The following is a 26,655-nucleotide window of genomic DNA, read 5'->3' on the forward strand; positions in this document are numbered from 1 at the left end:
AAAAATGAGTTGGAGTTGGTTTAAGACATTTTGGGGGGATACTGTACTGTATTATTGTGTTTTTTTTATAGCATAATAATAATCTTGAGAGTAAAGTGTGGAGGTATATGTTGACCAACAAACACACTTGATGTTTTATCTCAGTTGGCTTGTCCACCTCATACAGGACCTCCTGAAAGAGAAACAAACTAAAAAACAAAATAAGGAACTTCCCAGCATGTTACTGAGCTCCACTACTCCTCTCACTTCTCCTCCTCTATCACCCAACCTGCATCACATCATCCATCTCCCTCTCTCTACCCACAGCCATTCATCCATCTGACTGCCGTTTAAATCCTCCCATTATCTCTTCCTCTACTTTCCCCAGCAAGTCTCCTCCACCCCCCTCCACCTGAAACGTCCCAAATAATCTGCTGCATCTTCTCCATAATTCCTCTCTTTCTTTGCGATTCTTCAAGCGAATCAGAAAATGTTACACTCCTCTTCCCATCAGGATTCCCCCGTTCTCCTGCTCTTTGTTCTCAACGCAGCTTAACGCACTTAAGAGCCTGAACACAATAGCTGCACTGGCGACTTTGGAGAATTAAAATGGGGAATTGCACAACATGCGCAGAGGGGTGAGACTGGGGGAATTGGTAGGTGGGGTACTTCAGTTTTTAACTTTGCTCCCTGTCTGCTACTACTGTGCCTGCGACACAGAAAGAATCTATCTCAGGGGATGAACATGCAAGTTTGCTACAGGAAAACATGAATACATTTTATAATACATTTTTTATTCGCAGAAATTAAAACAAGCACCCTTCTATGTCTGGGGGAAAAGGTGGGACTGAATGTTCCTGTCTGCTGCTACACTGTCTAGACCCAGAGCCTACAGTGAAACAGTACTTCCTCAGTTTGCTTTTCATTCCCACAAAAGAAAAACAGAACCGCCCCTCTGTGTCTGTGTTAATTGACTCGATCCCACACAGAGACGAGCATCAGATCAGTTGGAGAATAAATAATTACACCTGGATCAAAGTGATGCAATAATTGCATGTCAAGTGTTGGTTAACGTTAATGTCTATTGTCAGCAGAAAGAGGGTGTGCTTTGGTATGAGAGTATGGAGACATCTTTCTTTCATCTCTGTTTCTGCTTAACTTTCTCACTGTCTGTCTTTCTCTATCTCTGTCTCTCTCTCTTTCTAACTCTTTCGCTCTCTCTCTTTCTCTCCTGTCTCTCTCCCTTCAATCTCTTTCTTTCTCACTCTATATATCCTTTCCCCTCTCTCCCTCTGGGTTTCTGTGACAGAAGCAGGCAGGGAGAGGCCCTGCAGCTAGCCCGCCCGTCCTCCCGTCCACAGCCACAGTGAATGTGATTAAGCTGAGCAGTGATTCATCTGCTCTGCCCTGTAATTCCTCTCTACCACTTTAATGGATGTTATCGGCCCCCTCTGAAGACTTATCTTGCTGATCAGGGCCCGGTTAGGAGGAAAAACAACCTGCTACATAAATAAATAACGGAGGAAGGGGATTGGAGGAGCTGCTAAGAGGAGAAGACAGATCAGTCCCGGTAAAGTGCTCATTTGTTTTCTAAGAAAAATAGACAAGTGACTTCAAAGTCTGCCAATACAGTAGAAACACCGTCAACATCACAATCCATCAGACAAACAAAATGAATTACCCAAACTGGTGTCAATAACAAATATCTTTGTTTTTTATGAACGCGCAAAGAAAGAGAGAAATATTCTATAGGTAATTATACATGGTTTGGGATGAAATTATAAAAAGCAAGAAAATGAGCTTGAGGGTTTGAGGGTTTGCTGAGCTTTTTCTTCATTATGGAATAAGAAGCAAAACAATAGCACTTCCTTATTTGATGTGTCCATATCAGGAGTTCATCTTAGATGAAAAGTAGGGTAATGATGTCTCAGACTGCCCCATACGCTCCATATACAGTAAAGGCAGATCCCATTGTGTGAACCAAAACACCCCAAATCACCCCACTTTTCTCCAGAAGACAATGACTTGTATTATGTTTACTGTTAAATTATCAGAAAGAAAAATCACATACACTATTACATCTATGACTAATAATGATAGCAAATTAAACAGATAGCAGGATGTGGTCAATCATTGTTATTTTTTTTAATAATACAGAGGAAATCCCGAGAGCCTAGGAGAGTGCCTTCAACGTCACGTCAACAGCTGAATTGGATTTAGACCTTGGGAGGCCGTGTGTAGTGTGTGGCGTGTGCACACAAGGCTGGGTGGCCTGTGACGGAGGCCTTCTGTGCAGCGAAAGGGTTAAAAATCAATTTCTATTCACTCTCTCTCACACACACACACACACACACACACACACACACACACACACACACACACACACACACACACACACACACACACACACACACACACACACACACACACACACACACACACACACACACACAGTGGTTTTACTGTAGATTCTGTCACACAGCCAATCCCCTACTGAGATTCCAGTCAGTACCTATGTCTTCAGGTACAGTGGCTGCAGGTAACATAAACACTGCTGCCTCTCTCCGCAGCGCACCGTATCTGTGCTGCATGAAATTCTCTAAAGGGGTTTAAGTATTTACCCAGAACACTATCAGGCTCTGCCGAAAATTCAGCTTACCCTGTTGAATAAGTACTTCAAAGAGAATCGCAAATACCTTTTGCCTGCGATTTCTGCTCCATTTTCTACCCCTCTCTCTCTTACTTTTCTTCTCATTTTATATTTCCCCTCAACACAAGCCTGCTCCGTAATGTCAAATGTATTATCAGCCATATATTTCCTTTTTAAATGAATAATAACAATAATCTTGGAGTAATTTCTTTTCAGTGTGGAGGGTTGTAAATAGTTTGCAGCAGGTGTGTTAATATAGAGCTGGAGGTAAACAAGGCCGAGCTGGAATGAACACCAGGATTATACACTATTCTGTGTTCTGTGATAAGGACAACACACACTACTATCCAGGTAGCCTGGTGCACACACACACACACACGCACGCACACACACACACACACACACACACACACACACACACACACACACACACACACACACACACACACACACACACACACACACACACACACACACACACACACGGAAGCATAAACTACTCCACATTTCATATACTGTTCTATACACACACAAAATCACAAACACATGCAAATAATCACAGACACCCTTAATATATGCCATTTAGCTGACGCTTTTATCCAAAGCTGACTTACAGTCATGTGTGCATACATTCTACAAAATCGAACCCACTAACAAGCGCCATGCTCTAAACTGAGCCACAGAAGGACCACACCTTAAAATTACAAACATACTCAATATCGATAACAGACAGCTACAGTGGATTCTACTAAAACGCTAAACTAAAAAACTGCTGAGATTTAAAAGATAATGAATGGTTTCATAATAAAAATATAATAAAAGTAATAAAAATGCTCTTTAAACAATGTACTACTTAGTTCACACTTACCATTAATCTGGCTTGCATGTGTGTGGCCTGTATATGAAACTGTTAGAACATTTGATTTATTTCAACTTTATTTAACCAGGTAGGCAAAATGTTGCCCTAGAATGTCAAGCGAGAGAGTGAAACAGAGTAGTGTAATTCTGCTGTGGCTAAGCCTGAATAAACTAGAGAGTGAAGCAGAGTAGTGTGATTCTACTGTAGCTAAGCCTGAATAAACTAGAGAGTGAAACAGAGTAGTGTAATTCTACTGTGGCTAAGCCTCAATAAACTAGAGAGTGAAACAGAGTAGTGTGATTCTACTGTAGCTAAGCCTGAATAAACTAGAGAGTGAAGCAGAGTAGTGTGATTCTACTGTATCTAAGCCTGAATAAACTAGAGAGTGAAGCAGAGTAGTGTGATTCTACTGTAGCTAAGCCTGAATAAACTAGAGAGTGAAGCAGAGTAGTGTGATTCTACTGTAGCTAAGCCTGAATAAACTAGAGAGTGAAGCAGAGTAGTGTGATTCTACTGTATCTAAGCCTGAATAAACTAGAGAGTGAAGCAGAGTAGTGTGATTCTACTGTAGCTAAGCCTGAATAAACTAGAGAGTGAAACAGAGTAGTGTGATTCTACTGTAGCTAAGCCTCAATAAACTAGAGAGTGAAACAGAGTAGTGTGATTCTACTGTAGCTAAGCCTGAATAAACTAGAGAGTGAAACAGAGTAGTGTGATTCTACTGTAGCTAAGCCTGAATAAACTAGAGAGTGAAACAGAGTAGTGTGATTCTACTGTAGTTAAGCCTGAATAAACTAGAGAGTGAAGCAGAGTAGTGTGATTCTACTGTAGCTAAGCCTGAATAAACTAGAGAGTGAAACAGAGTAGTGTGATTCTACTGTAGCTAAGCCTGAATAAACTAGAAAGTGAAACAGAGTAGTGTGATTCTACTGTAGCTAAGCCTGAATAAACTAGAGAGTGAAGCAGAGTAGTGTGATTCTACTGTAGCTAAGCGTGAATAAACTAGAGAGTGAAGCAGAGTAGTATGATTCTACTGTAGCTAAGCCTGAATAAACTAGAAAGTGAAACAGAGTAGTGTGATTCTACTGTAGCTAAGCCTGAATAAACTAGAGAGTGAAACAGAGTAGTGTGATTCTACTGTAGTTAAGCCTGAATAAACTAGAGAGTGAAGCAGAGTAGTGTGATTCTACTGTAGCTAAGCCTGAATAAACTAGAGAGTGAAACAGAGTAGTGTGATTCTACTGTAGCTAAGCCTGAATAAACTAGAAAGTGAAACAGAGTAGTGTGATTCTACTGTAGCTAAGCCTGAATAAACTAGAGAGTGAAGCAGAGTAGTGTGATTCTACTGTAGCTAAGCGTGAATAAACTAGAGAGTGAAGCAGAGTAGTATGATTCTACTGTAGCTAAGCCTGAATAAACTAGAAAGTGAAACAGAGTAGTGTGATTCTACTGTAGCTAAGCCTGAATAAACTAGAGAGTGAAGCAGAGTAGTATGATTCTACTGTAGCTAAGACTGAATAAACTAGAGAGTGAAACAGAGTAGTATGATTCTACTGTATCTAAGCCTCAAGCCTCTAAATGTCCTGTTCTTTCTTACCTACCGGGCACAACAACAACTAGCACAACCCCAAAAAAAACATTCCCCCAAAAATGATTAACACTGAAACTGCACACTACAGAACCATAACATCTATAATGTTTTACAAACCCATCAAATAAGTGGATAGGGATTAATTGGCCCTGACGACCTTAAAATAATTATATGAACAGTGCAACTCTAAACTCCCAATGAAATTAATACACTTTGATAATTAGATTCTTGGCTCTGACCCGCTGAAGTCAATAAAGGTTATTAAGGCCAATTGCTGTCTAAACGCATTAGAGGCAGAGTAAACTGTCTGTCTATAGGAGGGAGGGAGGCCCTCCTGCACTAGTTCAGCCCAGCACCAATACAATAATCCATTCTGCGTCCTGAGGTTTCTCCTCTCCCGCCGGTGTCTGTCTGCACTCTGCCATACAAAACCAGATTGGATTCGCTTAACCTTTCCAGAGTTTTGATCAAATGAGCTCACACTGCAATAACATTTACATTGACCCCCCTCTCTCTTTATTTCTCTCTGTCGTTCTCTCTCTGAAGCTCCATCCCCTCCTCCCCCTTGCTAGGTCAATAACCTAATCAGCTATCGATGGCGACCTGGCCAGCCTGTGAGTGATTGCTCTGTGCTCCCCCTGAGTCGCTCCCCCTCAGCAGCCCCAGATTGTTACTGAGGACCTACATTAAAGACGGAGGCAGCGAGGGAAAGGAGAAGAGAAATGATGAAACGGTCACAGGCCGCGTCCCTACACATCACGTTCCTCCACGGCTACATGACGGGAGTGTGACCAAACCCAGAGGAAGAGAGAGACTGACAAAATGGTTACAGGGAGACGCTAGAAGACACGGCCCGGGTACCCCTTCCTGTTTTGTAGACCTTGAAGTATACAAATATATTCAAGTGTGTGTATTATATTTATTGTGAAAGTAGATACATTTTCTTGATACACGCTGAAAGATTTTCATCTACAAGGATCGTTCAACTGTCAAATGAGGAATAGAGAGAAGGAGAAAAAGGAAAGCGAGAGAAAGAGAGAGAGGTAGGGAGAGAGGGAGAGGAACAGAGAGAGAGGGAGAAGGGGAGGGAGAGAGGGAGAGGAACAGAGAGAGAGGGAGAAGGGGAGGGAGAGAGGAAGAGGAACAGAGAGAGAGGGAGAAGGGGAGGGAGAGAGGGAGAGGTAGGGAGAGAAGGAGAAGAACAGAGAGAGAGAGAATACCGTCTGAAATCTCTTTGCATGCCGGCAGCTTTTGAAGTTGTGATATGAGCAGCCACAGAAGTCAGGGAAAGTGACAAATTAGGGGAGAAGCTGTAGTGTGCAGGCAGAGCTGGTAAATCAATTAAAGTCAAACAGAGTGCATACATTAGCATCATCACACACACACATACATAAACACAAACACACACACAAACATACATAAACACACACAGATAAACACATACACATAAACACTCACACATAAACACACACGAAAAAAAGGAAATATGCCATTTTCTGTTGCTTCTCCCACACAGCAAAGAAAAGGATATAAAAGATAATAAATGCCACACCAGTATTTAAAATATTTTGCATAAAGCCAGATTGTCTCTCTCCTTTTGTCAGCCAGGTGGAAGCTATTCATTGTTGCTGGTTTAAGTAAATGTCAGGATTGTATGAGATCCATGATAGTAGGTCCTAGGGGGGCTGGGCTGCGGACCGGGCCCATCCAAACCATAACAGGGTTCCACCGCCCCTCGCTCCATTCCTAATCTGGATCACAGGGGAACAGAGCCTTTATACCCCTGTCCTTTAACCACGGGGCGCAGCCTGTACCCCTCGTCTTCTGAGAGAGGTGGAACCCTGGACCTTCTTCAGACAGGTACCTATTCTCATATCTGATAAGCACTTCAATTCCTTTATCTATGCATGGAGCACTGGTGCACCCACCCACCCTCCCACACCCACCCACCCTCCCACACCCACCACCCACAGCTGATCTGAATACTCTTTATTTAGCCTCTCTCTACCACTGACTTCCATCTACCTCTTCTTGTTTCTATTAGGAAGCGACTTCAATTCATGAGGTAACAGTTTGGAGATAAAAGGAAGAGAGAGAAAACCTCTGGATGTGTTTTATCAGAATGTCATTCAGATGGCAGGGTGAGTATTTGCATGACAACAGGATGGAGAACAGGGACTGAGCCCTAGGGAGGAAACTAGCATCTATAAACAGACAGCAGCTTCTGAAATATACTGAACACAATGCAAGGCTATGTATGTCGCAGGCATAGCCCCCCCCACTCACACACACACACACACACACACACACACACACACACACACACACCCACACACACGCAAATCCATTCCAATATTATACTGTTTTTGTTGTCAATTAAAACAGCACACACTACTTTTTTATGTGTCTAATATGGTTAACATTTTCATGATTAAGCATACATCATGAAATTATCCCAAAACATGAATAAATATTAAAATGTCATACATTTAGGACACTGCGGATTTTTAAAATAGTAAATAGCGAAACGTGTTTGTCACCACAAAAAAACACTGACACACTGATATTCTGATATTTTAAATAGTTTTGCATAAAAATGCTAATAAAAATAGTTTATGTATAAGTATATGAAAATATAAACAATGTAAGTAAGTTATAAAATCAAAGTGTAATAAACAAACATAAGCAATCGAAAAAGGGAAATAAAAATGAATATATGACTGATTTCTATAATACTAAGAAAGGCCTATTTAATCAGTATGTGGTACAATATTGCTTATGAAAGCACAAACAATAGTGGCCCATTTGATTTGTTCATTTTCCACAAACACAACGAGCATGGTTTGATTTACTTAATGGGTCAAAGACAAATACCTCACTGATAAACTACTTCATGTTGTTTCATTTAGAAAACAACACAATGCACCTTCAGTAAAATACTAAATGATAAAGAAGAAAACTAGTAAATAGAGTTTACAGAAACTAAATGGGAAAGTATAAATTAACAGCATGCCTCTAATATAAAATACAAAATAGAGAACAAACACTGCTCTAAAGGGAATGAGATTTTTTTTAAAGTTGACTAAAATGTCACATTTATCTTGAATGATGCTATAGGCTACTCAAGGCAATATGCATCAGACACATGTCTGCATGTCTGACCAGAGCCAGGGAAAACTAAAATTATGAGTGGGGTCTGGTTGACCGTGTGTGTCTGTGTGTGTGTCTGCGTGCATACGAGTGAGTAAGAGAGATGTATGTGTAATGTTTACTGTTCATTTTTGTTGTTTTTCACTTTATATATTCACTTTGTATGTTGTCTACCTCACTTGCTTTGGCAATGTTAACACATGTTTCCCATGCCAATAAAGCCCTTGAATTGAATTGAGATGGCTGAATCAGAGAGAGAGAGAGACACAGAGAGAGAGAGAGAAAGAAAGAGAGAGAGAGAGAGAGAGATGAGAGAAAGACACAGAGAGAAGAGAGACACAGAAGAGAGAGAGAGAAAGAGAGAAAGAGAGAAAGAGAGAAAGAAAGAGAGAGAGAGAAAGAGAGAGAAAGAGAAAGAGAAAGAGAAAGAGAAAGAGAGAGAGAGAGAGAGAGAGAGAGAGAGAGAGAGAGAGAGAGAGAGGTGGCTGGTTCACCATCACAGGGAGAGAGAGATTATGCCAGCGAGGTGTGGGGTCCACTTGCAAAACAAGATTTCACCAAATGGGACAAACACTCCATAGAAACCCTGCATGCAGAGTTCTGTAAGATTCTCCTACCCGTCCAAAGGAAAACTACAAACAATGCATACAGGGCAGAATTAGAAATTAGAATTAGAAATATTCACCAATAATAAAAACTACAAAAAGAGGATGGAAACATCTAAAATAGAGTGACCCCCTCTCATATCATTACCAAGCACTGCAATGCCAAGAGCTGAGCAAAGAAAATAGTCCCCTCATCCAGCTGGTCCTGGGGCTGAGTTCATAAACCTGTTCTACTAACACACTGAAGCATCAGGACCAGAACATCCAATCAATCAGGATAAACCAAATTACAACACAATCAAAACAAAACTACAGTACAAAGTACAGTCTCAATGAGCACAGCCTTGCCATTGAGAAGGGTAGACACAGGAAAACCTGGCTCCCTATAGAGGAAAGGCTGTGCAACCACTGCACCACAGCAGAACCTGAGACAGAGCTGCATTTCCTGACAAAATGTAGAAAATATACAACAATTAGAGTGTCATTTTCCCATATTTGAAACCCCTATTCAAGGTTTCAAAGACCTCTCTGATGAGAATAGGCTACCTGTCCTGTTGGGGGAGGACACAGAGAGCTGTTGGTTGGCAGCGCACTACATTGCTGCCTGCCAGAAGTTGAGGGACAGTGTCTGACAGACCAATCAACCTGCACATGTCCTCTATTGTTATTGTTTAATGTCTAGTTATTTTGACACTTGGTTATTGTTGTTACTGTTGTCCCGTTGACAATTTTGATTCTTATTATCTTAGTATTGTAAATATCCAAACTAAGCTTTGGCAATATGTACATTGTTACGTCATGCCAATAAAGAAATTTGAATTAAGAGAGAGAGAGAGAGATGGCTGGTTTATCATCAGAGAGAGAGAGAGAGAGAGAGAGAGAGAGAGAGAGAGAGAGAGAGACAGATCAAGTCTTCACATCTCACTCCTGCTCCTCTCTAAGTACAGGTCCAAATCACACACTTCATCTCTAGTTTAGACCCATCTCCCCCTCCTGGATGAGAGTGAGCCTGCCTGCCTGCCTGCCTGCCTGCCAGCCTGACTGCCAGCCTGACTGCCAGCCTGCCAGCCTGCCTGCCTGCCTGCCTGCCTCCCTGTGTCTCAGTGCAGAGCAGCACCGTGATTCTCCAGGCTCCTCTCTTTATCCCTGCCTGAGCATTAGATGTCATTACTGCTCAGCGCTCCACACTGACAAAGACAGAGAGTACAGAGAGAGAGAGATGGAGGGAGGGAGGGAGGGAGGGAGGGAGGGAGGGAGGGAGGGAGGGAGGGGGAGGGAGGGAGGGAGGGAAGGAGAGAGAGGGAGCACAGCTCTGGTCTTGTCTGTTTCAGTGATACAAGAGTGCCCCCTACTGCTCCCCTCTGCAGAGTTACAACACACACTTTGATACAACAGCAGAGCTGTAATTGGCCTAACCCACACACACACGCGCGTGCACTCACACACACACACACCACACACCACACACCACACACACACACACACACACACACACACACACACACACACACACACACACACACACACACACACACACACACGGTAAACAGATGTGACTAAGTAGACTTCAATGTGAACAACCCATCCTCTCTCATTTATGAGAATGAAATGACTGAGAAAATGGAAAGATGTGTCAGAACAATTACTAGTCCCTTGTGATTTGGTGAAGAGCTGAGTAAGACCATGTTGAACCAGACATTCTTAAAATCACACCCGGGGTGTGACACAAAGACACTTCACAATCACACCTGCACTCTCTGATTATTATCGGTCTAGTTTGTGCAATGAACTCAAGCACAGGCATATTTGAGGTTACACAGATGTATACAGCCAATCAGCATCAGATCCTGATGGAGGCTGTCCACTGTGAGAATGCTGATCAGGTTGGAACAGGAATCTGTGTCACTAATAATCACTGACTGCAGAAGTGTGTGAATGAACTGAAGTGTTACAGTAAAGCTCTTTGTGATTAGACTTTGTACGGCTCTTAAATCGTAGACAGTCAACCTTACTACTACACACTAGTATGTGTTATTACTGGGTCCCAGTGGGTCTCTGTGCATTCTTACCATGAGCTCCATCTCTCTCCAGTCATTCTCCAGCTGCTCCATGGGTCTGGCCCACCAGCTGCAGAACCGGGTGTAACGCTGGCCCTGGAACCAGTACTGCCTCAGCCACTCAAACTCCACCTGCACACAACACAACACACTACAGTCAGGTACAGGAACCATATAGGATTATAGGAATAGTTCAGATCCTAGACAGGCAGTGGTAGATCAGTCAAGCTGTATGAAGTCCAGATGGAAATATTGGAAAGCGCAAACTTGCAAAGACATGGAGGTACAAAGTCATGGAGGTACAAAGACATGGAGGTACAAAGACATGGAGGTACAAAGACATGGAGGTACAAAGACATGGAGGTGCAAAGACATGGTGGTACAAAGACATGGAGGTACAAAGACATGGAGGTACAAAGACATGGAGGTGCAAAGACATGGAGGTACAAAGACATGGAGGTACAAAGACATGGTGGTACAAAGACATGGAGGTACAAAGACATGGAGGTGCAAAGACATGGTGGTACAAAGACATGGAGGTACAAAGACATGGAGGTACAAAGACATGGAGATGCAAAGACATGGAGGTACAAAGACATGGAGGTACAAAGACATGGAGGTACAAAGACATGGTGGTACAAAGACATGGAGGTACAAAGACATGGTGGTACAAAGACATGGAGGTGCAAAGACATGGAGGTACAAAGACATGGAGGTACAAAGACATGGAGGTACAAAGACATGGAGGTACAAAGACATGGAGGTACAAAGACATGGAGGTACAAAGACATGGTGGTACAAAGACATGGTGGTACAAAGACATGGAGGTACAAAGACATGGAGGTACAAAGACACGGAGGTACAAAGACACGGAGGTACAAAGACACGGAGGTGCAAAGACACGGAGGTACAAAGACATGGAGGTACAAAGACACGGAGGTACAAAGACATGGTGGTACAAAGACATGGAGGTACAAAGACATGGAGGTGCAAAGACATGGAGGTACAAAGACATGGAGGTGCAAAGACATGGAGGTACAAAGACATGGAAGTATATCTGTCTATCAATGCCAAGGCCTCTACTGTGCTTTAGAGCACGAGTGAGACAGGAGATAACAAAAGGTTAAATCTGTCTGTTGGGGATTTCCCCTAGTCAGATATGTACAGAGAATGAAGTGTACTGGAGTCTAGACTTCCTAGAATGTCTGTTTACACAGATGGTCATCCCTATGAGAATAGACAACACACCCCTCTCACAATACACCCCTCAACCCCCATTTCCCAAACCAACCCGACCCTAGACGCCAATACGCCACATTGCTCCACCCTCTCCTCACTCCTCTTTCCTCCTCCCCTCCTCCGCAGGGGAATGACAGTTTACTCTGCAGAGAGGCTCCACTGGGAGTGTTTATGTTTTCAGCTCTTTTGAAGTGCTGATTTAATCCTCACAAGGACACGTCACGTAGCCAGGTGTATGGATTTGTATGTGCGTGTGTGTGTTTGTCAGAGAAAGTGTGTGTGTCAGAGATTGCCCCAAATGCCGGTGATGCAAATGCAAGGCGCTCTGAGTTGCCCTCCCCGAAAACATCCTACAAAGCACTGTTCCAGTATCATCCTCCCAACAATACATACACCATTTCATTTGACATAGACAACTGTAGAACACAAGGTGAGGAGTACAAAAGAGTTGCATATCAAATGTGAAAGTGACTACAAGACCTCCTGTTCATCTCCAACTACTAGTCTGTGTATTGTTCTTGTAGGGGGCATTAGTATGTATGGTACAGGGTTACTTTAGCTCTATAACACATAAGCACAATACAGAGGAAGAAGATGACAAGAATACAAAAGACATTTCCACTTCACCCTTTGTTCAGTGGCTGGCCTTCTAGGCTATGCAGTGGCACAGGATACAGAGAAACTGTCCGCCATTTTGGATCCAAAGGGGGCTGATCACAGCGGTTTGACATGCAGGAGCTGGGTCAATTATGGGGGGGTACATGGGCCATAGCACGGTTCAGCACCTTCTCAACCACTCCATACAACAGACCCTTCAAACAAATGTCAGGCTTTATGGCTCTTCAACCCTCCACTCCCCCCCCCTTGAACAGTACAGCTCACACACACAACAAAGCAAGAGAGAGGGGACAAACATAGACTGTCCTTTCTCTACCTCCACCCACCGCTCCCCTTCTCTCTCTGATTGTCCGTCTGTCCTTTACTGAGGGAACACAGCCTGTGGCTCCGCTTTGAGCCGACATGGACTCCTAGCCCCCGCGGAGCATGGCGATGGCAGCCTCAAAGCCAGGCGACTGCGGCATCTGTGGGACGCCTGGCATTTGGAGCCTGAGCCGCCCGGCTGTGAGTTACTGAGAGGGAAACACTGACTAAATGCCACCTGCCCAGGTAGAGATGGAAAGAGAGAGATGGAGAGAGAGATGGAGAGAGTCATCGCCAACGTTAGGCTAGATTTTCTCCTCTGCCTAGCCCGCTCTGGGAGCAGGGAGACTGAGAGGGGCCCCTCCCCTGTGGTGTCTCCTGTCATCTCTCCAGGTGACGGACGTGCTAACTGCACATTAGCACTCCGCTCAGCCTCCCACTCACCATGGCGACCCAGGAGTCAAAGCCAAGTAGTCCCTTTCAGTATTTAATGAAGCAGGGTTTTTCCACACCTCTCGGTGGTCCCCCAGCAGACTTGACCAATCAATTTCCGTCTGTTCCATGCCGTGCGGCCCCCGAGGTAGGAGCTGATGAGAGACGGATCGATATCAACCTGCCTTTTTCTGTTTACTTTCCTGGAACTGCCCCCACATCACATCAACCAGGAGCACTGAGCCCTGTTGCCTGTCTCCAGAGGTCCACACTTCACACTCATCACACCTTGGCTACCGTGGACACACACACACACACACACACACACACACACACACACACACACACACACACACACACACACACACACACACACACACACACACACACACACACACACACACACACACACACACACACACACACCTTGAGGAGATACAAACTGTACTCACAGACACACTCACACATCCTGTCCTTGCTCACCTATAGGCCTACAGACAATAATATGCTCCAAATTACACATTTCAATTACATTCTTTCTCAACTGAAAATAGGACAAGAAAAGACTGTTCCCTACAGGTCAGTCACAAACTCTCTGACTCCACAAGGAAGAGTGGTGTGGCCTTTTAGCTACTTGACAAACACCGTTACTCACTAGGGAGAGAGGCCTGGAAAACATACTGTACAGGACAGAGGAAGGTCAGAGGAACTACCTGGCTGATTACACTTTACCTTCCCCCGTCTCTAGCAGAACCAGACATGTGGGACTTACTTAGTGTGTCACACCCTACAATATTTACTGAGCAGGGACAGGCTTCATTAGGGGGTCCCAGAGGGCACACTGTCACACATCCACCTGGGAAGTGACACGATGGCTTTAAATGAGACAAGACGTTTGTGTCTGGAATTAGCATTTCAAAGCCAAACACACACACACACAAACAGGGCCGTGTGGCGATGGGATGTGACGTGATGCTAGCCCCCTGTTCGTGCCACCGTTCCAACACACAGACAGGAAGATTAGAGTAGAGAGGCCAGGAGGGCCTAGAACCAGCTAGAAACCGGTCTCTCTCTCTCTGCTATGCCAGGTGCTGTTCTCCTGTCCTCTACCCATCAACCCCTGCTTCCAGTCCCTCCTCTGGCTACTAACATTCTCCCCCTCTCCCTGAACACACGTTCCTCAGATGGCCGATGTTCAGCTTCATAACCATCACAACCCTAAACACCCCCCTTCCCCCCCTCTATCCCTACCCAAACGACTGTCAAACCCCCTCAAAGCATACACAACACACAGTACTTCAGCATCAGCCAGGCAGCCGGCCGGCCGGCCGATCTCCTGTTTATCACTTTTTAAGGAAATGCCCATAAGGTGTTGGTCAGGTCAGCCTGTCTGACGAGTCTCTGCTTGTTCTCTCTACGGTCGTCCATGTGAAACACGACCCATGCAATATGCGCCCGCTAACCGCCAAAACTAGCCGTCATAGTAAATAACTCTGCCAACAACACATCATTTAAGTGGGTGTTCTGCCCTCATGGGCAACTCAGAACAAATGGCCCAATCCATCATCGTGATCCTGGGGACGCCAGGTAGAGTAGAGCAGGGCCAGGCCCCTGAGAGAGAGCTCCATCCCCTCCTCTCCCAGCCTTTTATAAATAGCCTCCTGTTTTCCTAAATAAACGGTGTGCGCCCCCCAGCCAGGCCTACACTGGGTAATCCTGTGGTGCCTGTGAGCAGGTGTTCTCTCTCTCTGCGATGGAGACCAGGTGTTGGCTAGGCCTCTCCCTCTATCTCTTTCTATACCCCTCTCTATATCTCTCTCGCTCTCTCATATTGTCTGAATAATTAATACTGGCTACAACCTTTAAACAACCTCACGCCAAGCTCATCTGTCATGGCGTCCCGTGTGGTTCCTGACTCGGCCCGCTGCTGTGGTTACCTGGGAGTAGTGAGGATAACACATACAGAGGGGGAGAGGTGAAGTGCTATTTTAACCATTAGCCCCTGGCAGTCAGGGGCAGGCTGGGCTGCAGAAGGCTGTATTGAGCAAGCTGCCCCAGTAAAGCGTGAACGGCCCCCATAGGGTCTCAGGGCCCCGGAGCCAGATTCACCGATTGTTCTGTGTGAAAGAGGCCATGATCTCGATCCTTAGACAAACAAGAGCAACCTGGACTTATGAAATATTTCTCCTATAGCATAAATACCCACGGTAGCTATGAATGATGTCAACTTAAATGTTGACAACCTCTTTATTTTCCTATGGAAGGACCTTAACCCTGGTTATGTGACCGAAAGTAGAAAGGGAACGATTATACACAACTACCCTTTCCTTGAATGAGGGTTCCAAAAGGGTTCTTCGGCTGTCTCCATAGGATAACCCTTTTTGGTTCAAGGTATAACTATTTTGGGTTCCATGTAGAACCCTCTGTGTAAATAGAACTCAAAAGGGATCTTCAAAGGGTTCTCCTATGAGGACAGCCGAAAAACCCTTTTAGGTTCTAGATAGCACCTTTTTTCTAAGCCTGTAGGTAGGAGACAAAGTTAGGCCTATCGTAGAACCCCAAAAGTTAGTCACACACAGTCACACACACCCACCTCGTTGTGTATCTCCTCGTAGCCTTGCAGGGTAGCTGGCAGCAGAGACAGCAGGCAGTGGGTCCCTGTTTCTGGGTCTGTGCTCAGGTTAGACAGGGCCTCCCGGCAGCGAGACTGGATGTATTCCAGGGTCCCGGTGGAACACTGTGAGGACAGACAGTCAAAAAAGGTTGGGAAATAATGCATGTATTCTGGGAGCATGAGGGCCTCATGGAATTCTAGAAGGTAATGGAATATACGGTATCCTATAAAATAAATCAATCATTATTAGAATCAGTCCAGGGTCTCCAAGCCCCCAGTGTACCCCAGGCCCCTCTCACCTCCGCCACTCTGTGTGTAGAGCTGAAGCGGGCTGAGTCTCCAGCCAGAACACAGTGCTGATGGGTCCTGTTCAGGTCATCTGGGGACAGAGGAGGACACACCACGGTCACCACACAACCAACACCAGTCAACTATCCCAAATATTAAGAGGCAATGATGTTCACAACAATTTACTATGAATATAGGCCTACACAAATGCCAAATGTTTTCATTCTGTTTCAACCTTTGTTAGGACACGAGACACCACACTACACTTGTCCACAAGTGGAATGAAGATCGACAGTATAATTGAAATGTCTGTTTAATAACTTTAGTCTCATTGTTATGATGTGCCTGAGTTATCACCTAGTCAGACCCTTTCTCCCCACTCAAACAGATGGCTCGTTTCAAACATGTCTTGCTAACCTAACAATGCTATCGCTAAACCTATCAAACGTCAACGCCTTCTATTATATAAGAACACAGATGCCAGAGTCTGGTTATCATCAGTCTACCTGAAAAATCTATCGATGTGCCTTTGAGCACATCGACCTCCACAGGTGATACACTGGATTTCTAGGTAAGTGTGTTCCAGCTTTAGCCACAAGTTGCAACGCCTCTCATTAACTGGTGTATCTCGTGTTTTTGTTGTTTATCAGAAATGCTAATATTTATGCTAATGATCTATTTATTTTCACAAACATGTTAAGTGTTGGCCATTAGATTGTTAACAATGCAATAGTACAGCCTCTCAAGTGCACCACTGTTCACTGAAAAGTGACCTGTTTCAAGGTGTCAGTGGTTCAGGACAGGTTAGGGCATGGGGTGTATTCATTAGGGAACACCATTACATAGGTGGAAACTATGTTGAATAATAATAAACTACATTTATCAATTTGACTCCATTACTTTGTGAATAAATGCAACAGGCCCTGTGCGTCTCTGGAGTTTCTAGCAAGATGGTGAACAATTGCATCACCAACTCAGTATGACTATAATGAACATGTGTCTATCTTGCAGTGTTATACAGTTATTAAGAGACTAGATACAAATAGCGAATCCTGGCAAGCAATGTTCTAGCATTCATTTGTTGAGGCAAGTAGATCAGAGATGTCAAGGTGGTACCCAAGCATATGCTATGTGTATAGTGTAAATAACAACTTTCAATAGACCTACTACATTATAGACATAATCAATCAAAAGATGACCCTGTAAAATGAGAAACTCAATTCAACTAATATAATTTATTAGTCACAAAAGAACTGACACTCAACCAATTCCAATGTACATGAAATACATGATACAGAATAACACAGAGGAAATAACTATCACCAATAGGTTAAGAGTTAACGTGGTTACACGTGTATTCAGTTCAGAATGATCTCGAAGAGAAAAAACGTATGTGTGTCTGATACACACAGGAGATTGGTAGCAAGTTAACGTTTGATCCCTGTGATAGCCCACAGATGGTGTGCCATCTAAACAACGTCATAAATGGTGACTAAGTCATCCCACTGTGCTCCCACACCAGCCAGTCACTGCGATTATCAACTTCTCATATTCTTCCAATACACTGTAGCAAACCATTCTGCACAATAAAAACACATTTGCTGCTCCACACCAACGAAACAGCCTGCCAGGTCCTCTATCAACCAATCTCTGTCCAGCAGCAGGATCAGTGAAATGTGAGCATTATTCTACTTCATTGAACAAACACTGTCAGATCTCATTCATTCCCTCATGATGGAGGTCTCATATCAACAAACACTATCAGATCTCATTCATTCCCTCATGATGGAGGTCTCATATCAACAAACACTGTCAGATCTCATTCATTCCTCATGATGGAGGTCTCATATCAACAAACACTGTCAGATCTCATTCCTCATGATGGAGGTCTCATATCAACAAACACTGTCAGATCTCATTCCCTCATGATGGAGGTCTCATATTAACACACTGTCAGATCTCATTCCCTCATGATGGAGGTCTCATATCAACAAACACTGTCAGATCTCATTCCTCATGATGGAGGTCTCATATCAACAAACACTGTCAGATCTCATTCCCTCATGATGGAGGTCTCATATCAACAAACACTGTCAGATCTCATTCCCTCATGGTGGAGGTCTCATATCAACAAACACTGTCAGATCTCATTCCCTCATGATGGAGGTCTCATATCAACAAACACTGTCAGATCTCATTCATTCCCTCATGATGGAGGTCTCATATCAACAAACACTGTCAGATCTCATTCTGTGTTGTCTGTTCACACTGCTATGCTTTATCTTGGCCAGGTCGCAGTTGCAAATGAGAACTTGTTCTCAACTAGCCTACCTGGTTAAATAAAGGTGAAATAAAATTTAAAAAAAAATATCAACAAACACTGTCTGATCTCATTCCTCATGATGGAGGTCTCATATCAACAAACACTGTCAGATCTCATTCCCTCATGATGGAGGTCTCATATCAACAAACACTGTCTAATCTAATTCCTCATGATGGAGGTCTCATATCAACAAACACTGTCTGATCTCATTCCTCATGATGGAGGTCTCATATCAATAAACACTGTCAGATCTCATTCCCTCATGATGGAGGTCTCATATCAACAAACACTATCAGATCTCATTCCCTTATGATGGAGGTCTCATATCAACAAACACTGTCTGATCTCATTCCTCATGATGGAGGTCTCATATCAACAAACACTGTCAGATCTCATTCCCTCATGATGGAGGTCTCATATCAACAAACACTGTCTAATCTAATTCCTCATGATGGAGGTCTCATATCAACAAACACTGTCTGATCTCATTCCTCATGATGGAGGTCTCATATCAACAAACACTGTCAGATTTCATTCATTCCCTCATGATGGAGGTCTCATATCAACAAACACTGTCTGATCTCATTCCTCATGATGGAGGTCTCATATCAACAAACACTGTCTGATCTCATTCCCTCATGATGGAGGTCTCATATCAACAAACACTGTCAGATTTCATTCATTCCTCATGATGGAGGTCTCATATCAACAAACACTGTCTGATCTCATTCCTCATGATGGAGGTCTCATATCAACAAACACTGTCAGATTTCATTCATTCCTCATGATGGAGGTCTCATATCAACAAACACTGTCTGATCTCATTCCTCATGATGGAGGTCTCATATCAACAAACACTGTCTGATCTCATTCCCTCATGATGGAGGTCTCATATCAACAAACACTGTCAGATCTCATTCCCTCATGATGGAGGTCTCATATCAACAAACACTGTCAGATCTCATTCCCTCATGATGGAGGTCTCATATCAACAAACACTATCAGATCTCATTCCTCATGATGGAGGTATCATATCAACAAACACTGTCAGATCTCATTCCTCATGATGGAGGTCTCATATCAACAAACACTGTCAGATCTCATTCCCTCATGATGGAGGTCTCATATCAACAAACACTGTCAGATCTCATTCCTCATGATGGAGGTCTCATATCAACAAACACTGTCTGATCTCATTCCTCATGATGGAGGTCTCATATCAACAAACACTATCAGATCTCATTCCCTCATGATGGAGGTCTCATATCAACAAACACTGTCAGATCTCATTCCCTCATGATGGAGGTCTCATATCAACAAACACTGTCAGATCTCATTCATTCCCTCATGATGGAGGTCTCATATCAACAAACACTGTCAGATCTCATTCCTCACGATGGAGGTCTCATATCAACAAACACTGTCTGATCTCATTCATTCCCTCATGATGGAGGTCTCATATCAACAAACACTATCAGATCTCATTCCCTTATGATGGAGGTCTCATATCAACAAACACTGTCTGATCTCATTCCTCATGATGGAGGTCTCATATCAACAAACACTGTCAGATCTCATTCCCTTGATGATGGAGGTCTCATATCAACAAACACTGTCTGATCTCATTCCTCATGATGGATGTCTCATATCAACAAACACTGTCAGATCTCATTCCTCATGATGGAGGTCTCATATCAACAAACACTGTCTGATCTCATTCCTCATGATGGAGGTCTCATATCAATAAACACTGTCAGATCTCATTCCCTCATGATGGAGGTCTCATATCAACAAACACTGTCTGATCTCATTCATTCCCTCATGATGGAGGTCTCATATCAACAAACACTATCAGATCTCATTCCCTTATGATGGAGGTCTCATATCAACAAACACTGTCTGATCTCATTCCTCATGATGGAGGTCTCATATCAACAAACACTGTCAGATCTCATTCCTCATGATGGAGGTCTCATATCAACAAACACTGTCAGATCTCATTCATTCCCTCATGATGGAGGTCTCATATCAACAAACACTGTCAGATCTCATTCTGTCTGTCTGTTCACACTCATGATGGCCAGGAGGTCTCATATCAACAAACACTGTCTGATCTCATTCCTCATGATGGAGGTCTCATATCAACAAACACTGTCAGATCTCATTCCCTCATGATGGAGGTCTCATATCAACAAACACTGTCAGATCTCATTCCTCATGATGGAGGTCTCATATCAACAAACACTGTCTGATCTCATTCCTCATGATGGAGGTCTCATATCAACAAACACTGTCAGATCTCATTCCCTCATGATGGAGGTCTCATATCAACAAACACTATCAGATCTCATTCCCTTATGATGGAGGTCTCATATCAACAAACACTGTCTGATCTCATTCCTCATGATGGAGGTCTCATATCAACAAACACTGTCAGATCTCATTCCCTCATGATGGAGGTCTCATATCAACAAACACTGTCAGATCTCATTCCTCATGATGGAGGTCTCATATCAACAAACACTGTCTGATCTCATTCCTCATGATGGAGGTCTCATATCAACAAACACTGTCAGATTTCATTCATTCCCTCATGATGGAGGTCTCATATCAACAAACACTGTCTGATCTCATTCCTCATGATGGAGGTCTCATATCAACAAACACTGTCTGATCTCATTCCCTCATGATGGAGGTCTCATATCAACAAACACTGTCAGATTTCATTCATTCCCTCATGATGGAGGTCTCATATCAACAAACACTGTCTGATCTCATTCCTCATGATGGAGGTCTCATATCAACAAACACTGTCAGATTTCATTCCCTCATGATGGAGGTCTCATATCAACAAACACTGTCTGATCTCATTCCTCATGATGGAGGTCTCATATCAACAAACACTGTCTGATCTCATTCCCTCATGATGGAGGTCTCATATCAACAAACACTGTCAGATCTCATTCCTCATGATGGAGGTCTCATATCAACAAACACTGTCAGATCTCATTCCTCATGATGGAGGTCTCATATCAACAAACACTGTCAGATCTCATTCCTCATGATGGAGGTCTCATATCAACAAACACTGTCAGATCTCATTCCTCATGATGGAGGTCTCATATCAACAAACACTATCAGATCTCATTCCTCATGATGGAGGTCTCATATCAACAAACACTGTCAGATCTCATTCCTCATGATGGAGGTCTCATATCAACAAACACTGTCTGATCTCATTCCTCATGATGGAGGTCTCATATCAACAAACACTATCAGATCTCATTACCTCATGATGGAGGTCTCATATCAACAAACACTGTCAGATCTCATTCCCTCATGATGGAGGTCTCATATCAACAAACACTGTCAGATCTCATTCATTCCCTCATGATGGAGGTCTCATATCAACAAACACTGTCAGATCTCATTCCTCATGATGGAGGTCTCATATCAACAAACACTGTCTGATCTCATTCATTCCCTCATGATGGAGGTCTCATATCAACAAACACTATCAGATCTCATTCCCTCATGATGGAGGTCTCATATCAACAAACACTGTCTGATCTCATTCCCTCATGATGGAGGTCTCATATCAACAAACACTATCAGATCTCATTCCCTTATGATGGAGGTCTCATATCAACAAACACTGTCTGATCTCATTCCTCATGATGGAGGTCTCATATCAACAAACACTGTCAGATCTCATTCCTCATGATGGAGGTCTCATATCAACAAACACTGTCTGATCTCATTCCTCATGATGGAGGTCTCATATCAACAAACACTGTCAGATCTCATTCCCTCATGATGGAGGTCTCATATCAACAAACACTGTCTGATCTCATTCCCTCATGATGGAGGTCTCATATCAACAAACACTGTCAGATCTCATTCCCTCATGATGGAGGTCTCATATCAACAAACACTGTCTGATCTCATTCCTCATGATGGAGGTCTCATATCAACAAACACTGTCAGATCTCATTCCTCATGATGGAGGTCTCATATCAACAAACACTGTCTGATCTCATTCCTCATGATGGAGGTCTCATATCAACAAACACTGTCAGATCTCATTCCCTCATGATGGAGGTCTCATATCAACAAACACTATCAGATCTAATTCCTCATGATGGAGGTCTCATATCAACAAACACTGTCTGATCTCATTCCTCATGATGGAGGTCTCATATCAACAAACACTGTCAGATTTCATTCATTCCCTCATGATGGAGGTCTCATATCAACAAACACTGTCTGATCTCATTCCTCATGATGGAGGTCTCATATCAACAAACACTGTCAGATTTCATTCATTCCCTCATGATGGAGGTCTCATATCAACAAACACTGTCTGATCTCATTCCTCATGATGGAGGTCTCATATCAACAAACACTGTCAGATCTCATTCATTCCCTCATGATGGAGGTCTCATATCAACAAACACTGTCAGATCTCATTCCCTCATGATGGAGGTCTCATATCAACAAACACTATCAGATCTCATTCCTCATGATGGAGGTCTCATATCAACAAACACTGTCAGATCTCATTCCTCATGATGGAGGTCTCATATCAACAAACACTATCAGATCTCATTCCCTCATGATGGAGGTCTCATATCAACAAACACTGTCAGATCTCATTCATTCCCTCATGATGGAGGTCTCATATCAACAAACACTGTCAGATCTCATTCCCTCATGATGGAGGTCTCATATCAACAAACACTGTCAGATCTCATTCCTCATGATGGAGGTCTCATATCAACAAACACTGTCAGATCTCATTCCTCATGATGGAGGTCTCATATCAACAAACACTATCAGATCTCATTCCTCATGATGGAGGTCTCATATCAACAAACACTGTCAGATCTCATTCCCTCATGATGGAGGTCTCATATCAACAAACACTGTCAGATCTCATTCCTCATGATGGAGGTCTCATATCAACAAACACTGTCAGATCTCATTCCTCATGATGGAGGTCTCATATCAACAAACACTGTCAGATCTCATTCCTCATGATGGAGGTCTCATATCAACAAACACTGTCTGATCTCATTCCTCATGATGGAGGTCTCATATCAACAAACACTGTCTGATCTCATTCATTCCCTCATGATGGAGGTCTCATATCAACAAACACTATCAGATCTCATTCATTCCCTCATGATGGAGGTCTCATATCAACAAACACTGTCTGATCTCATTCCCTCATGATGGAGGTCTCATATCAACAAACACTATCAGATCTCATTCCCTTATGATGGAGGTCTCATATCAACAAACACTGTCTGATCTCATTCCTCATGATGGAGGTCTCATATCAACAAACACTGTCTGATCTCATTCCCTCATGATGGAGGTCTCATATCAACAAACACTGTCAGATCTCATTCCCTCATGATGGAGGTCTCATATCAACAAACACTGTCTGATCTCATTCCTCATGATGGAGGTCTCATATCAACAAACACTGTCAGATCTCATTCCCTCATGATGGAGGTCTCATATCAACAAACACTGTCTGATCTCATTCCCTCATGATGGAGGTCTCATATCAACAAACACTGTCTGATCTCATTCCTCATGATGGAGGTCTCATATCAACAAACACTGTCAGATCTCATTCCCTCATGATGGAGGTCTCATATCAACAAACACTGTCTGATCTCATTCCTCATGATGGAGGTATCATATCATGATGGAGGTCTCATATCTGTCTGATCTCATTCCCTCATGATGGAGGTCTCATATCAACAAACACTGTCAGATCTCATTCCCTCATGATGGAGGTCTCATATCAACAAACACTGTCTGATCTCATTCCTCATGATGGAGGTCTCATATCAACAAACACTGTCTGATCTCATTCCCTCATGATGGAGGTCTCATATCAACAAACACTGTCTGATCTCATTCCCTCATGATGATGGAGGTCTCATATCAACAAACACTGTCTGATCTCATTCCTCATGATGGAGGTCTCATATCAACAAACACTATCAGATCTCATTCATTCCCTCATGATGGAGGTCTCATATCAACAAACACTGTCTGATCTCATTCCCTCATGATGGAGGTCTCATATCAACAAACACTATCAGATCTCATTCCCTTATGATGAAGGTCTCATATCAACAAACACTGTCTGATCTAATTCCTCATGATGGAGGTCTCATATCAACAAACACTGTCTGATCTCATTCATCATGATGGAGGTCTCATATCAACAAACACTGTCTGATCTCATTCCTCATGATGGAGGTCTCATATCAACAAACACTGTCTGATCTCATTCCTCATGATGGAGGTCTCATATCAACAAACACTGTCTGATCTCATTCCTCATGATGGAGGTCTCATATCAACAAACACTGTCAGATCTCATTCCTCATGATGGAGGTCTCATATCAACAAACACTGTCTGATCTCATTCCTCATGATGGAGGTCTCATATCAACAAACACTGTCAGATCTCATTCCCTCATGATGGAGGTCTCATATCAACAAACACTGTCAGATCTCATTCCTCATGATGGAGGTCTCATATCAACAAACACTGTCAGATCTCATTCCTCATGATGGAGGTCTCATATCAACAAACACTGTCTGATCTCATTCCTCATGATGGAGGTCTCATATCAACAAACACTATCAGATCTCATTACCTCATGATGGAGGTCTCATATATCAACAAACACTGTCTCATGATGGATCTCAGATCTCATTCCTCATGATGGAGGTCTCATATCAACAAACACTGTCTGATCTCATTCCCTCATGATGGAGGTCTCATATCAACAAACACTGTCAGATCTCATTCCTCATGATGGAGGTCTCATATCAACAAACACTGTCTGATCTCATTCATTCCCTCATGATGGAGGTCTCATATCAACAAACACTATCAGATCTCATTCCCTTATGATGGAGGTCTCATATCAACAAACACTGTCTGATCTCATTCCCTCATGATGGAGGTCTCATATCAACAAACACTATCAGATCTCATTCCCTCATGATGGAGGTCTCATATCAACAAACACTATCAGATCTCATTCATTCCCTCATGATGGAGGTCTCATATCAACAAACACTATCTGATCTCATTCCCTCATGATGGAGGTCTCATATTCCCTCATGATGGAGGTCTCAAACACTGTCTGATCTCATTCCTCATGATGGAGGTCTCATATCAACAAACACTGTCTGATCTCACATGATGGAGGTCTCATATCAACAAACACTGATCTCATTCCTCATGATGATCTCATTCCTCATGATGGAGGTCTCTCATATCAACTCATGAAACACTGTCAGATCTCTCATTCCTCATGATGGAGGTCTCATATCAACAAACACTGTCAGATCTCATTCCCTCATGATGGAGGTCTCATATCAACAAACACTGTCTGATCTCATTCCTCATGATGGAGGTCTCATATCAACAAACACTGTCTGATCTCATTCATTCCCTCATGATGGAGGTCTCATATCAACAAACACTCAGATTCATTCTTATGATGGATCTCATTCAACAAACACTGTCCATTCCTCATGATGGAGGTCTCATATCAACAAACACTGTCAGATCTCATTCATTCCCTCATGATGGAGGTCTCATATCAACAAACACTATCAGATCTCATTCCCTTATGATGGAGGTCTCATATCAACAAACACTGTCTGATCTCATTCCCTCATGATGGAGGTCTCATATCAACAAACACTATCAGATCTCATTCCCTTATGATGGAGGTCTCATATCAACAAACACTGTCTGATCTCATTCCTCATGATGGAGGTCTCATATCAACAAACACTGTCTGATCTCATTCATTCCCTCATGATGGAGGTCTCATATCAACAAACACTGTCAGATCTCATTCCCTCATGATGGAGGTCTCATATCAACAAACACTGTCTGAT

The 26,655-nt window shown here is 43.1% G+C and overlaps 1 protein-coding gene across 1 annotated transcript in view; it reads right to left on the bottom strand.

Moving 5' to 3' along the window:
* LOC127920714 (alpha-ketoglutarate-dependent dioxygenase FTO-like) overlaps nucleotides 1-17,963 on the bottom strand; it is a 151,945-nt gene extending 133,982 nt beyond the window's left edge. Inside the window, exons 1-4 of the mRNA XM_052504752.1 lie at nucleotides 17,892-17,963; nucleotides 16,397-16,528; nucleotides 16,077-16,220; nucleotides 10,904-11,023 (exon numbers count right to left, since the gene is read on the bottom strand). Coding sequence (XP_052360712.1) covers nucleotides 10,904-11,023; nucleotides 16,077-16,220; nucleotides 16,397-16,528; nucleotides 17,892-17,963 — 468 coding nt within the window. The remainder of the gene's footprint in view (nucleotides 1-10,903; nucleotides 11,024-16,076; nucleotides 16,221-16,396; nucleotides 16,529-17,891) is intronic.
* Between the last annotated feature and the right edge of the window lie 8,692 nt (nucleotides 17,964-26,655).

This window comes from Oncorhynchus keta, unplaced genomic scaffold, assembly GCF_023373465.1.
Source record: "Oncorhynchus keta strain PuntledgeMale-10-30-2019 unplaced genomic scaffold, Oket_V2 Un_contig_2035_pilon_pilon, whole genome shotgun sequence".
NCBI classification, from domain to species: domain Eukaryota; kingdom Metazoa; phylum Chordata; class Actinopteri; order Salmoniformes; family Salmonidae; genus Oncorhynchus; species Oncorhynchus keta.